This window comes from Macaca mulatta, chromosome 2 (genome assembly GCF_049350105.2).
Source record: "Macaca mulatta isolate MMU2019108-1 chromosome 2, T2T-MMU8v2.0, whole genome shotgun sequence".
NCBI lineage: Eukaryota > Metazoa > Chordata > Mammalia > Primates > Cercopithecidae > Macaca > Macaca mulatta.
Genome location: NC_133407.1, coordinates 149238953 through 149253132, shown reverse-complemented (window position 1 = coordinate 149253132; position 14180 = coordinate 149238953). Strand labels below are relative to the sequence as shown.

General features: G+C 51.6%; 1 protein-coding gene and 1 long non-coding RNA gene across 12 annotated transcripts in view; one reads left to right on the top strand and one right to left on the bottom strand.

Annotated features, from left to right (window-relative positions):
- LOC144339277 (uncharacterized) overlaps positions 1-12569 on the bottom strand; it is a 30462-nt gene extending 17893 nt beyond the window's left edge. Inside the window, exon 1 of the long non-coding RNA XR_013414121.1 lies at positions 12217-12569. This is a non-coding gene — a long non-coding RNA (uncharacterized LOC144339277). The remainder of the gene's footprint in view (positions 1-12216) is intronic.
- The window catches only part of ATP2B2 (ATPase plasma membrane Ca2+ transporting 2), a 188284-nt gene that overhangs the window by 116441 nt on the left and 57663 nt on the right, over positions 1-14180 (top strand). For 6 of the 11 annotated variants that reach the window (XM_015130237.3, XM_077993428.1, XM_077993431.1 and 3 more), the window contains exons 6-8: positions 5959-6084; positions 7817-7849; positions 9000-9059. In XM_015130237.3, coding sequence (XP_014985723.1) covers positions 5959-6084; positions 7817-7849; positions 9000-9059 — 219 coding nt within the window. The remainder of the gene's footprint in view (positions 1-5958; positions 6085-7816; positions 7850-8999; positions 9060-14180) is intronic. The other 5 variants (XM_015130243.3, XM_028844451.2, XM_028844452.2 and 2 more) reach the window with 1 other exon arrangement.

The following is a 14180-nucleotide window of genomic DNA, read 5'->3' as shown; positions in this document are numbered from 1 at the left end:
TTCACCCTTTCTGGGCTCAGAAACCCCATTTTGCAAAAGGAGGCTTCCCAGTTCTGCTACCTACAGCTCAGCATATCCCACGAGCCACCACAGAGGGCTTTGGCTCCAAGACTGCCACCATCTGGACCAGCTCAGGGCTGGTCCTGCTGTTCAGGACAGGCCCAAGGCCAGGATGGGCTTTGAGCCTGCAGCTGGGAAGGTCCTGGCCATTCTCTGCTGCCAGGTCAGAGACCAAGGAATATCCCCTCCACAGGACTAGGACAGGGACAGAAGCTTGGGCAGGATGGGACAGACAGTCCCATCCACGGAAACTACAGTGTTCCCTAAGCCTGGGCTCCCTTTTCCTCCTACCCATGGGATGGCTGGTAGCTCCCCACCGCTCTCCGACCCCGCTCTCGCTCCTCAGGGCTGCTCCAGGCAGCTCTCCCACCAACTTCGTCCCCAAGGTGGAAAGAGCACAAGATTGGAGCCACAGACCAGCTTCCATCCCAGCTCTGCCTTCCTGGGCTGAATACAGAGGTGACTCCCTGAGCTGCTGCCCTATCTGTGAAATGGGGTGAGGCTGACCACTTCACAGACTATGGCAGCTGAGCGAAAAGTGGCTCAGATGGAACTTGACACATCATGAATGCTCAGAAGATATTCTCTTCCTTCCTCCGCCTCCACCCAAAAATACTCTCAGTGGCTCCCTATTGAACACCAAGCAAAGACTCCGCTCTGTCACTCTCCGCTCAGGCACCTTCTCCCTTAGTGGGCGCTGAGCTTTGGCCCGGCCGCCCACCGCCATCATACTGGGACACCTCCTACTTTTGCCTGGCTGTGTCCCCTCCGGCCCGCCACATCTTTTGGTTGATTTTGTCTTGCATTGCTGTAGATCTGTGTGCCTATCTGCTCTCCTTGACCCCAGCTAGACTGTGAGCTCCTGGAGGGCAGGGACCACAGGGGGCCCTCCCACAGGCCCAAGAGTCTGGCATGGAGTTGACACCCCACCATGTCTGTCCATCAAGTGAAGGACTGTGGAGCTGTCCACCAGAAGGGGGTGCCATCTGGTCATTCTGTCCACACAGGCCTCTGCCGGCCTCTCCACACCCTCTTCTTCCCGAGATGTAGCTGTCTACCCCACCCAGGACATGCCCTGGGCTGTTCTTCCTGGGACGGAGTGTTGAGACACTATCGCTGAGATGTGGTGACCTAAGCCAGCTCCCTCCCCACTCTGCAGATGACAAAACTGAGGTCCAGAGAGGAGAGGGGCTGTCCCCAAGGTCACATAGCAATCAGAATTAGACACCAGGTCCCAGGTGCCCTCTTCCGGGTCTAGGGCTCTCTCTCCACCCCTCCCCGTGCTTGTCTTCTGAAGGGCTCCGTGGGCAGTTAGAGGAGGTGGGGGCTACAGTGTGCTGCCCAACGGACTGTGGTCAGTGAGGTCCCACTAGGCCCTATCAGGGCCTCCATCCCCAAGAGGCTCCCACCTCTGCCCCCTACCCAAAGACCCTGTGGTCGTCCTTTTAGAGGTTTAGCCCACTGCCCTTTGACTTGGATGTCTGTGGCTCTACTATTAATTGCTTCTGCCATGGTGTTAAGCATTGTCCTCTGCAGGGGACTTGTGGAGCTGGAGGGGACAGCCTAGGAAATGCCCCAGTCCTTTGGAGTCTTCCCCTGGCAGGAGGGCCTGGGAGAGGAGAGGGCACAGCCCAGCGAGGTGTGGGAGGAGGGGGAACAGCTGGGATGAATGTGACCCTTTGCAAAACATAAAGATGATTTATTAGGGGTGTCAGTATTCCCAATTGTATATGTAGTACATACCCACCCTGGAAAGTTCAAAATAGTACAAAAAAATGTGCTGGAGTTGCAGCTCCAAACCAGGCTGTGCGGGGGAGGCCCAGAGGACACTCCCACTCAGACCGTGCCTTCAGGGGGCTCATGGTCATGTGAAGGAGCCAGGCCTGGAAGCATCCCCGGAGAAGACTGCAGGTGATTCAGAGGAGACAGATGAAGTCCCCTAGTGGGAGTCAGGAGGGCCACCCAAGGCGAAGGGCATTCATCCTGTGGAGGAGGTTTTGAACAAGAGGTGAAGGAAGGGCATTCAGGTGGTCACTGTGAGCGAAGGCCAGGGGGGTAGACACCAAGGCCCAGTGAGCTGTGCACGCTCCAAGGGCAGAGGCCACGAGACAGGACTCAGTGTCCAGGGCCCAAGAAGGCTGAGGTCTCATCCAGGGGGCGCTGACTAAGTGGTTTGGACCTCAGGGAGGCTTCCAAACCCTCAAAGAGGGGAATGGAACTGGGGAGACACAGGTAAGAGCAGAGGCTTAGGGATACCGGAGAACAGACAGAGGGAGGACTGGGAAATTGTGGATGCCCCGTCTCCCCTGCCCTGGCTGTTGCTGGGCTCTGGAGGACACCCTGGCGCATCTCCAGGGCTGGGCGGGGAGCGCTCTATGCCTAAGCCCCTCTCTGGCATCCTCCTCCCACCTCCCTGCCTCCGGATGTGGGTGTAGAGCTGCCAGCTCCCTGCTGCGATGGGAGCGATTAGATTAGAAGGTGATTTGGGGGTCTGATTATCTTGGGTGGAAATTGGCCCCCTGCATCTTTTTCCATCCTGTCTTGGCTTGGGAGGTGGGGAGCAGCCTCTTGGTTGCCACCTAAGCCGGAGAACCAATGCCTTCATATCCAACGAACCTTTCTACTGATGTGTCTCAGACCAGAATGTGAGGGCCTTGTCCCCTGGAGGCGAAGTGGAAGGTAACAAAAACAACAGGCTCAGGGACAGCAGAGAGTTCAAGTCCAGGCTCTGCCCCTCACCAGCAGAGTGACTCGGCAGGCCACTCCTCCACTCCGAGCCTCAGTTTCCTCCAGTTTAAGGACTAGATGAGATCATTGAGCATGGAAGGCAGTACGTGCCCTGCACACAGTAGGTGTTCTACTTATACAGGAGGTCAGCTTGGGTGGCTGTTACTGCTTTCTGTGCCCTGTGAATGCAATGTAGTGTTCCTTCCTCTCCTTTGAAGAGTCTCCGGTGATACCTACCATGAGACCCCAGTTTCTTATCTGTCTAATGCTGATACATAACAACCTCTCCTCCTGGCACCCTAACAAGCCAAGCCGGTGCCCACGGAGGCATCTTGTCAGCAAGTTATTATAATAAACAAGGCCCTGTTATTGGGCCTCAGCAGGGTGACAGAGCAGGGTGGGGTGCTCCAGAGTCTGCCTGTGATGAGAAGTCACCAGGCCTGGGCTGCTCAGCCTGGAGCTAATGTCTGAGCTCATTCTGTGGTCCCCACTGTGCCCTGCCAAGAGGAAAAAATAAAAGCACTGTCTTTCTGTCCTGGGAATGGCCAAAGAGCTTGCCCTCTGAGAATCTGGGTTCTGCACGCCCCCTCTGTGAGCCTTGGTGACTTGGTTTCTGCATCTATTCATGGAAAGGCTGACATTTACCTGCCTGAAAGGAATCACTGGAGAGTCTGTCTCTCTGTAAAGCCCTTTGAGATCCTGAGATCCTACAGACCAAGAGGCTAGATCGTTGCCCGCACACACACACACACACACACACACACACACACACACACACACACAAAAGCATGCACACACACACAGGCGCGCACACACACAACATTGGGATATCACTCAGATCCTACAAGGAAAGGGACAAGGTGGATGACGCCACTTAAAAAGTGAAACAGATTCCTTGCTTAAGGAAAGCTCTTTAGGTCCTGACTCAGAACCCCTCAACCCTTATTTTAGATACAATCCTAATGAGTTTCCTGACATAGATTTCAAATCTGAAGCAAACCAAAACACAGCGAGAGATAAGTTATGCTGAAAACAGGAAGAAGTGGCACCCAGTCTCACGGCGACAGAAAGGAGAACTCTAAAAAGCAGAAGTGGACCAGGCGTGGTGGCTCACGCCTGTAATCCCAGCACTTTGGGAGGCTGAGACGGGTGGATCACGAGATCAGGAGATCGAGACCATCCTGGCGAACACAGTGAAGCCCCGTCTCTACTAAAAATACAAAAAAAGATAAGCCCGGCGTGGTGGCAGGCGCCCGTAGTCCCAGCTACACGGGAGGCTGAGGTAGGAGAATGGCGTGAACCCGGGGTGCAGAGCTTGCAGTGAGCAGAGATCATGCCACTGCACTCCAGCCTGGGCGACAGAGCGAGACTCCGTCTCAAAAAAAAAAAAAAAAGCAGAAGTGAGTTCAAGAAGCAAGGCATGGCATGTCAGAGAGTCACTGTCGTGCCTGTCAAGGCCTCTGTGACACTGTCCGGCCAGGCCAGGGTGGAATTCTTACTCCCCCATCTGAGAAGGTAGTGTGTCCCGCATGGTATACAGCTTTCTACCCAGAATAGCAAAAAATAAAAACGGGAAAAAAAATGTGTGCCTGGAGAGCCAACCTTCCAGGATCCAGATTCTTCCAGCACCAGTCAAAGGACAAAGGATCAGCAGTGCCGCATTCTCTCGCTGCTAGAACTGGGTGGGCATAGCTGCCATTCACTTCCCAGACTGGGTCCCAGCTGTCCTCCTGGGGTCATCTTTGCTTCCCCAGTGAGGCCATGGCTTCAGTGGGCTTTTTTTCCAATTTTTAAAATTATATTAATAGTAAAATACACATAACTTAGAATTTACCATTTTAACCACTTTTAAGTGTACAGTTCAATGGCATTAAGTACATTCACGTTGTTGTGCAACCGTCACCGCCATCCATCCACAGAAGTCTTTTCATCTTCCCAAACTGAAGCTCTGCACCCATTAAACACTAACTTTCATTTCCCTTCCCCAGCCCCTGGCACCCACCATTCTACTTTCTGTCTCTGAAGTTGATGACTCTGGGGACCTCATGCAGGTGGAATCATATGGTACTTATAGTTCTTTTGTGGCTGGTTCACTTACTGCAGTGTCCTCAAGATTCATCCATGTTGTAGCCTGTTCAAGTTTCTTTCTCTTTAAGGCTGAATAATACTCCATTGAGTGTATAGACCACATTTCTTCCCCCTGTGCAGCTTATCCTCCCTCTGAAGCCCTTGCTTGCTGTTGGACAAGTTGCTCTCTGAGCCTGCATGGTGGAGAGGCTGCTTGCAAGCAGCAACGAGACTCTTTCATGAAACAAAAGCTGACACTGAAGCCCCAATGATAAAACAAATAGAAGTAGAGCCACCCTGACCAAAGGCCTCCTTCACCCCCGAATAGCCACCCTTCCAGCCCCTGGAAAGAATTTCAGGGCCCTTGGAACCCAGTTTGAGAAATCTAAAGTTCTAGGAAAGAGGTTCTTAACCTTTCTTGCAGCATAGACCCCTGGAGTAGTCTGGTGTCATCGTGTGCCACTCCTACTCCAAATAAAGCCTTGAAATGCGTAAAATGAAATGCGTGGGGTCCCGGAAGATCCCACTGAGATCACAAAGGAAACCAATTATATTGGCATAAAGTAGAAAAAAATGTGTGGTATAGTAATGAGTGTACTTTATTAGAACACTGAATAACAAGATCTGGCAAGCAGTCACATAACCACTTTATTTATAAAATAGAGATGAGCAACAACAATGCTGCAATAGCTGTAAAGTGATATGAAAAAAATCTGTGATTTTTGTAATGTGTGTAGTGGCATCACGGACACTGATAACACTCCTGGAGTTTGATGTCTACGTCTGTAAGGGTGGGAGAGGAGTGGGGAGAAGGAGACAGAAGGAGGAAGTGACCCTCCAGGGCAGGTAGTAGGTGGTGGGCCTGGAGATGTTTGGGGTACCTGAGAACTGATAGATAGCAGTGTTTCCACCCCAGCAGTGTCCTGAGGTGAAAGCATCTTGAAAGGGCCCACCACACACACAGTGTGAATCTTAACCATAGGTGATACCTCATGACCTCAGCAGGCAAAGAGCCAGGAGCTGACTGAGACCACATTTTTTCACTCCTTTGGGGAGAGGGCTTCAACTGTGCAATAGTAACTTGGCTTTTGTCTCCTTTCCCAGGGACCCACGTGATGGAGGGCTCAGGACGGATGTTGGTGACTGCTGTGGGTGTGAACTCTCAGACTGGCATCATCTTTACCCTGCTGGGGGCAGGTGGTGAAGAGGAAGAGAAGAAAGACAAAAAAGGTAAGCCTAATTCCTTTGCAGACCAGGAGAGGAGCTCTTAAGGCCACATTTTTTTTTTGTTTGTTTATTTGTTCACTCAACAAAATAGTTATTGAGTGCCTTCTATGTCCACACCCTGTGCTGACAGCCACCACCTCCTGCATCCTTAAGGCCTGCATGGGCCAGGTAGGCTCTGTCTGTTCCATCTCCAGGTCTTGTCCCAGTCTCTGTCTTGTCCAATCATGTCATGGAGGCCCCTCCTTCCCCTCTGGGCCAGGCCAAGGATGCTGACCATGTTGTTGAGTCTCCAGCCTCAAGTGGTAGAAACAGCCAGCATCAATTGGTCCCATCATTACTCCAGTATTGAGTAGAAATCCCCACCCAAGCATATTCCTTCCAATATTGTCAACTCCACTGAACAGAACTGAAAATCCACCCAGCATAGATTCATCCAAGACATGGGCAGAGGAGATTCTGGGAAAGGCAGCCAGATGCATGACTCCAAATCAACCATTATGAGTTTGCTCTCCAGTGTTGCCATCTTATCTGAGTTCTAGTTCTTCCTCTTCCTTGAAAATAAGATTCCTTATTCACTGGGGTCTCCTAAATGCAGCAGGCTGACCACCCAGGCTAAAACAGTCTCTCAGAACAGAGGGAGAGATGCTCACACAAAAAGCTCAAGTCTCGTCAGGCCAGGCCCAAATCCAAAGGCCCAGGCTTCTAGTCCCAGCACAGCTGACTCCTTACCTGTCACCACACTTAATCTCAAAGATAGCCCCCCTTTCACATTTTCAGTCTTTTGTCTCCTTCCTTAAGCTCTAGAGGAGGATCTGTGACATTCAGAACTTCTAGAATCCCAGAAGGGAGATAAGAGGACAGATGCCCCCACCCCCTGCATTTTAGGGGCAGCCCTGCTCCCTCCAGCTCTCTGTGCCAATCAGGCACAGAGCTTAGGTCAAGATTGAAGATTACTTGTTCCTGAAGGCAAAACCCATTTTCTAGGGGGTCCCCTAAGATGATGGTGGCCCCTCCAGCACGAACAATGGAGCTGAGCTGTGTTCTGAGAAATTAGAAGGCTGGAGAAAGTAAAGGGGTGCTGAGGCTGAAACTGAGGAAGGAGTCCTGACCAAGAGTCCCAGAGGACATAAGGAGAGTGTGCACATACTGGGTTTGAATCTGTGGTCAGGATGGCTGAGCCCTATTCCACAATGACAGCAGTTAGGCAGATCTGAGCAGGTAGGCAGGATGCAGCAGCCTGTACCCATTGTCTTCACCTCACTGAGGTTTGGGTGAGGGGAAGGTGCCCCCATACTCTTCTGTGGGCCAGATCTGTGGTTTTTAAATGCCAGTAGGAAGACAAGCCTCAACTGCCCCAGAAGCACAGTTCAGGGTCCTTCGCTGAGCATTCACCTGCACTCCAATGAGATGGAGATGTCAGAAAAATAGCCTCATGTGGAAAGAAGATGGTGGAATGTGGAGGGAACGTGGCAGAGGAAGCCTGGGGGAGCAGCCCAGCATCTCAGGCCACCATGAGCAGCATGGCCTCAGCTGGGCCCCCTCTGCCCTCCCATCCCATCACCTCCACTAGGAACATTGCTTAGAGCCCACCACATGTCCCCATTTCAGGATGACCCTAGGTGTATGGCCATGTGTGTATGCACATGTGTGTGTTTCTGTGTGTGTGTGCGCACGTATGGGCAGATGAGGCTGTGTGCTTCTCCTTCATTAATATGTCTCAAAAATCATCACACAGGTGTGAAGAAGGGGGATGGCCTTCAGCTACCAGGTACAGTAAGACACCCTCAGGGTAGATGGGCTTTTAGAAATAGCAGCAGGCTTTGATCATTGGGCCCTGCCCCTAGACCACCAGCACACAGCTGGAGTAGGACACATGCCTGTGGGTGGCTCCACCCCCCAGACCCTCCTCTGTGCCCTCGTGTGATGCCAGCCCTGTGGGACAAGCCAACACCCCACTCCACCCTCTTGCCTTTACAGTTCCTCACCCTACCGGCCAATGCCAAGTGATACCACCACCATCTCTACATCACTCTTAGCCCTGCATACCAGCATGCAAAGCTTGCTCATCATCACAGGGCCCCCCTCCCCAGGCCCTGCTCTCCCCACCAGCACCCCCGGGGAGCCCATGCCCTCACGCAACTGTGTGCTTCACCCAGGGGGACCTCTTCCTGCCCATAGAACACTATTCCCCACCCCCAAGAAAGAGCAAAAGGTGTGAATTTAGCCATCTCATATCACTTTTAATTTCTAAATTAAGAAAAATTCACTAGTGCCTTTTCTGTCCCATATACAAAATGCAATATGCTTGATGTCACCTTTTAAATTTGGGGGGCATCTCACATGAGAGTTCCCAAAGCAGTCTGGAGTGCCGGTTAAGGAAAGAGGCAGTGGCCTGAATCAAGGGCATGAATCCAATTAAGTCAAAGTCATCACCATTAGCAAATGTTCTGCCAGAACACCCTGATGCATGGAGATGGTGGTCATGGAGAATACTCATTCTGAGTGGTCCATGCCCACGCTGCACTGCCTGGTGAATATTTTTCCACTCCTGGCCCCCAGTGGGCAGCCAAATCCCCTCATTTCATGAAGCCCTCTCTGCCAGGGGACTCTCTTGACTGGTTGGACCAGCAGGGTCCAGACCTCAGCACAGACCAGCACCATCCCACCTAACTGCCCTGGTCATCCACCATGCTTTATTTGAAAGCCCCTCCATGTCTGAGTTTCTCCCCTTGACCTCTGCGGCATCTCTATGGAACATTTCACCCCCACCCCAAATTTGAGTTTCTTGGTTTCCAACGGAGAATTTTTTTTTTAAGAATAGAGTCATGTTATCTCCCTGCAAGTTGGTTCATGTCTTTGTTGTTGTTGCTTTTCTCCATTGTGACACTGCATTTTCCATCCCTCCCACCCCCCTGCAGCAACAGACGGTGCGGCAGCTTCAAATGCTGCAGATAGTGCGAATGCCAGCCTAGTCAATGGTATGTCTCCCACGGCGAGCTCCTGGTCGTGGTTGGATGGGCGTCTCTCACCCCCACCCCAACTCTGGGCTTTCTTTCCTTGTTCTGGACTGCACAGATCTCGGATGTGCATGGGCCGCTGGGACAGTCACCCTCTCACATGGGGCAGGCGCTTAAGACAGGAGCCACAGCCGGGGAGTCAGCTCTGCACCTTGTCAGCCTTGCAGCTGCCAAAAAGGTGCTGGCTCCTGCCGGGCCGTTGACCCCCATGGAGCCCAGACAAGAGACAAGACTTTGGCTTCGGATTGGCTCCCAAGAAGCAGCATCCCACCTGGCGTGGCCCTCTCCTAAGCGTATTCCTGGCCCTGGCTTTGGGAAGAAGGCCTGGGATCAGGGCTTGGGCTGAAGCTGGCATCTGGGTCCCCAGCAAAGGCTCTACTCCTCGACTCTAAAATTTCCTCGAGGCAAGGGGACCCAGGCCAGGATTCAGCTCCTTGACCCCGTCCCGTAGCATGGCTGAGCCACCAGTAAACAGTTCTTCCTCTTCTCTTTCATGGAGCCAACGGGCAGGGGGTTCGCTTGGGCTCGGGCCTGGTTCTGTCCCTCGGATGTGGACTGGTGTTTCTTGCTGTTGCCTGTGCTGGAGCATTTGTCCTGGGTCTTGGGGTGGAGGGTGGGGGAGAGGGGTTGCCACTGTGTACTGGGGTCTGCATCTTAACCTCCTGATACACAGGCAGGAAGGAATTCCATTCACTCGCCCCAAAGCCTTCAGAAGATTTCGGATTTCTATCCCCTCCTGGTTCCAGAGCAATAGACAAGGCTTCTGTTTACTCAGATACCACCCCCACCCTCAAATTAGGTAACATAATAGTCCCCCAGGCTACTCCTGAACTGCTGAGAGCCATTAGGGCTCCATCATGAAAACATTGCCCCAGAGGAGCCGAGGGCAGGGGAAAATCTTTCTCCCACCGTCTCTGCATACCGGGCACTGGGCTATGGGTTTCTCATCCATTATATCATATCATTCACTCCTCACCACTCCTGCATAATATGGAGACTTCTTCCCCACAGCCTCCCATCCCCTGCCCTAGACCTCTGCCCAAGCCACCTGCATTCAAAATGACCAAAGATAGAAGTACCTAGTAGGTGTCGGGGCTGAGTAAGGCACTTCTCTGAGCAGTGCCTTGCCAGGAAGGACTAATTCTGATGTGGGTCTATTTCAGGCACAGGAGGAGGAAGGAGGACAGCTTGGGGAGTGGGAGGTGTCATGCCTCAGGGAGGGGTGGCTGAGGGTAACAAGGAGAACCCATGTGGGCAAACCCATGGCTGAGAGAGAAGGAACCTGGAGGGGCACCCACTTCCCCCAGCAGTGAGCCTGCTGAGCTTTGTGAACATACAGACCCCATCCAGGCTGGCTAGTCCCAGATAAAAAGGGCAGTCTCACTTCCAAACTGCAGCGGAAAACCCCAAATATACCAAGAGAAACTGCAGGAAACGTTCATTTCTCTACCACCTACTGTATACCAAGCACTGTTGAAAGCATTGCATGTTCACCATCTCATTTAATCCTCCTGACACCCCCATGATACAGGTTTTATTGTCCCCACTTTAAAGATGAGGAGACTGAGGCTCAAGGAGACCAAGACACTAGCCTAAGGTCGTAGAGCTAGAAAGTAGCAGAGCTGGGATTTGAACCCAAAACCCAGACCTGGCTGGCTCTAAAGTGTGTGCTTCTCCTCCTGATCCAGGATTTCCCAATGGAGTGTGTCTTGTAAGTTTCACAACGATGTTAAGAGGTCTTCACCCCAAGGAAAGGATTCTGCCGTCAAAGATGTTTAAGAACCACTGGATTGAATTGGTCTCTTCCTGGTTACAGAATTAGTCCTGGTTACAGGACTGCTCAGAGCCTTGAATATGCTGGTGTGTGGGGGAAAGTTCCAGAGTCACACAGAGTTTCCTAGGCTGATTTGACCCATAACATACTCTGGGAAATAATGCTCTAAGCCACTGCCATTCAAAATGTGATCACAGGACCCAAAGCCTGCGCATCACCTGGGAGCTCCTTAGAAATGCAGAATCTTAGGCCCCACCCCAGACCAACTGAAGGAAATCTGCGTTTTAACAGGCTTTCCAGACTCCAGGTGAGAGCACGTTACAAGTGAGAGGCTCAAGGAACCTTGCCGACTGAGAGGGAATTCAGTGTTCTTTCCCCTCCTTCCTCTGAGCCAAATCGCAATGACTTGGATATGGAAAAAAAAATTAGGGTGATAATTTTTCCCTTTGCCCCTGCTCCCCCAACCCCCCAACTAAAAGATGGGTGTGGTCCATTCATCTTGGAAGCGTTATGATTGCCATTATTATTTAGTTATTTTTCTTTTACATTTACTAGTGTGTCACTATGTAATACATGACCTGTAATCATAGTTATAATCACATTTAATTATGCATCATGAGGCCGGGCGCAATGACTCACGCCTGTAATCCCAGCAGTTTGGGAGGCCAATCTGGGTGGATTGCTTGAGGTCAGGAGTTGGAGACCAGCCTGGGCAACATGGTGAAACTCTGTCTCTACTAAAAATACAAAAAAAAAAAAAATTAGCTGGTCATGGTGGTGGGCACCTGTAATCCCAGCTACCCAGGAGGATGAGACAGGAGAATTGCTTGCACTCAGGAAGCGGAGCTTAGAGTGAGCCGAGATCACGTCACTGCACTCCAGCCTGGGAGACCAAGTGAGACTCTGTCTCAAAAAAGAAAAAACAATTATACATCATGGGCTGGGCACAGTGGCTCACGCCTGTAATCCCAACACTTTGGGAGGCCGAAGCAAGAGAATCGCTTAAGGTCAGGAGTTTGAGACCAGCCTAGACATCATAGTTAGACCACATCTCTACAAAAAAAAAAAAAAATGTAATTAACTGGTCATAGTGGCACACATCTATATTCCCAGCAACTCAGGAAACTGAAGTAGGAGGATCGCTTGAGCCCAGGAGTTCAAGGTTGCAGTGAACCAAGATCATGCCTCTGCACTCCAGCCTGGGCAACAATAATAATACATCATTACTAACTCCCAACATTCACACAGTGCTTTCCAGTGTCTTTCATAAACATCACCTTAGTTGACATCGGCCCATTTCACAGAGGAGAAAACAGAGGCACAGGGAAGAGAAGTGGTACTTACCAAGTCTCCCAGCTAGTGGTCTGTCTCCCCAGAACTTATGCATCAGGTCAGCTAACCAGGAATCCTCCCAATCCATGCACTTCACACCCATGCCCCTTATGACGCACAGAGAGAATAGACACATTTGGAAAAGCTGCATCTGATTCCAGACACAGAGAAGGGCCTCTGAGACCCCACCTGAGGGCCCCATCTTGGACCCCATTCCTAGCTCTCCTGAAATACAGCCCATCTCCAGATCCCACATGGGGCCAAAGCTGGCTGTTCCACTGTAGTTCAGGGCCAGGCGAACACCAATTTGGCCAGGAGAGCCCCAAATAAGTCCCTCGCTTCTGAGAAACCAGGCCATCTGTGCCTCAGCACTCCCAGAACATCCTTCCCTTCCTCCAGCATATGCACTGGTGATTATTTTTCTGACCACGTGTTCACTATGGAAATAAAAGAGGAAATTGCTAGCTGCGCTTAATGAGTGCACACACTGGCTATTGCATCTGATAATATGCAATGCAAATAAAGGCCCCTTTGAGCCTTCTAAAACCAACTATTGAAGTGGAGTCCCCTGGTGCCCCTGAGCCCAGTCAGTAAAATTATTTTAGAAAATAAAAATAATTGTTGTCATTCATTCCTGCTTACTCTAAAAAGCTTTTTTCTCTTGTGTTTTTTAATCCAGCAGCAAGAATTTTACAATAGAGACACAGGGGATCTTTCACTTTAAAGCCCAGGGTGGGCAACTGATCCTTTGCCATGGGAGGCCATGGGGACAGCTCTGCACTTGCCCTTGGACAGACAGTGCTGGGCGAGGTTCGGGGAAGCCACTTCTCCCCTCTGAGTCACCCAGAAAGTGGGCACAGTGACAGTGATGAACTAATCCTGCAGCCATGGGGTTATTCCGAGGATGCTCCTAAATGCAGGCTGTCTCTGAACTTCCCTTGGCCTCAGTTTCCCCATCTATAAAATGAGAGTGATGAAAATCCCTCCTGCCCCACCTTGCAGGGATACTGGGAAGACTGACAAGAGATGACACTTGCAAAAGCCCTTTGAAACTGCAAAAGGCTGAACCGTGCAAGTGGTTGTTATGAAGGTAACTGGGGCACTCTGGGAGGTGAATGTCTCATCCTGTTTTATGAAAGTGGAAGCTGATGAAGTTGGGAGATATAAAGCCAGAAGCTAGTTGGTGGCGGAATGAAGACTTCAGGGGAACCCTGCCCTAGCAGTGCCACCTCAACTTCCCTCCCCTGGACTCAGTGAGGTTGAGGGGTGTCCATGGTCTCCCTGACGGCAGCTTCTGGAGAAACAATGGCAGGACGGAAGTAGGCACACACTTTGGGGCCAGCTCTCCATTTACCCACTGAGACCCAAGCAGCTCATCTCCCTCTCTGAGCCTCAGTTTCTCATCTGTAAATGGGTATAATACAAGCACACCCTTCATAGGCGAGGCTGTAGTGAGGATTAGATGGAATCTAGGAGCCTATGTGTATGCCCAGCACATGGCGGGTTGTCCTGGAATGTGAGCTGGTAGAATCACCATTGCAGCCATCATCCATGGGTGGCCAAACTTCTCAGACCCATCCCGAGGGGGCAAGGCCTGTAGGCAGAGCAGGCAGAGCTCCGGGTGAGTGTGCAGGCCCAGTGGATGGGATGAGAGGGTGCTGGTGAAGGCAGGTGTGCTAGGCAAGACACAGAGGCCTCCAGTGCCCACACTGCACACCCAGCCCACAAGCTCCTGGCCAAGGCTGGAGTGGGATCCTCCCAGGCAGCTCTGATGAGTGAGGGGGCCCCAGATGCAGCACCAGCCCTGATATGGAAGGGGGTGCCCACTGACACTACTTAGCCTGCTGCTTTAGCCTGAGCCATACCCCTACCAAGAGGTCAGCACCCCCATTGGGGACCAGGGCACTTCACCAAGAACCCAGCCACACTTGGGGTCCCTTGTATACCACCATGGGGACCCCTGCTCACTCTTTGCT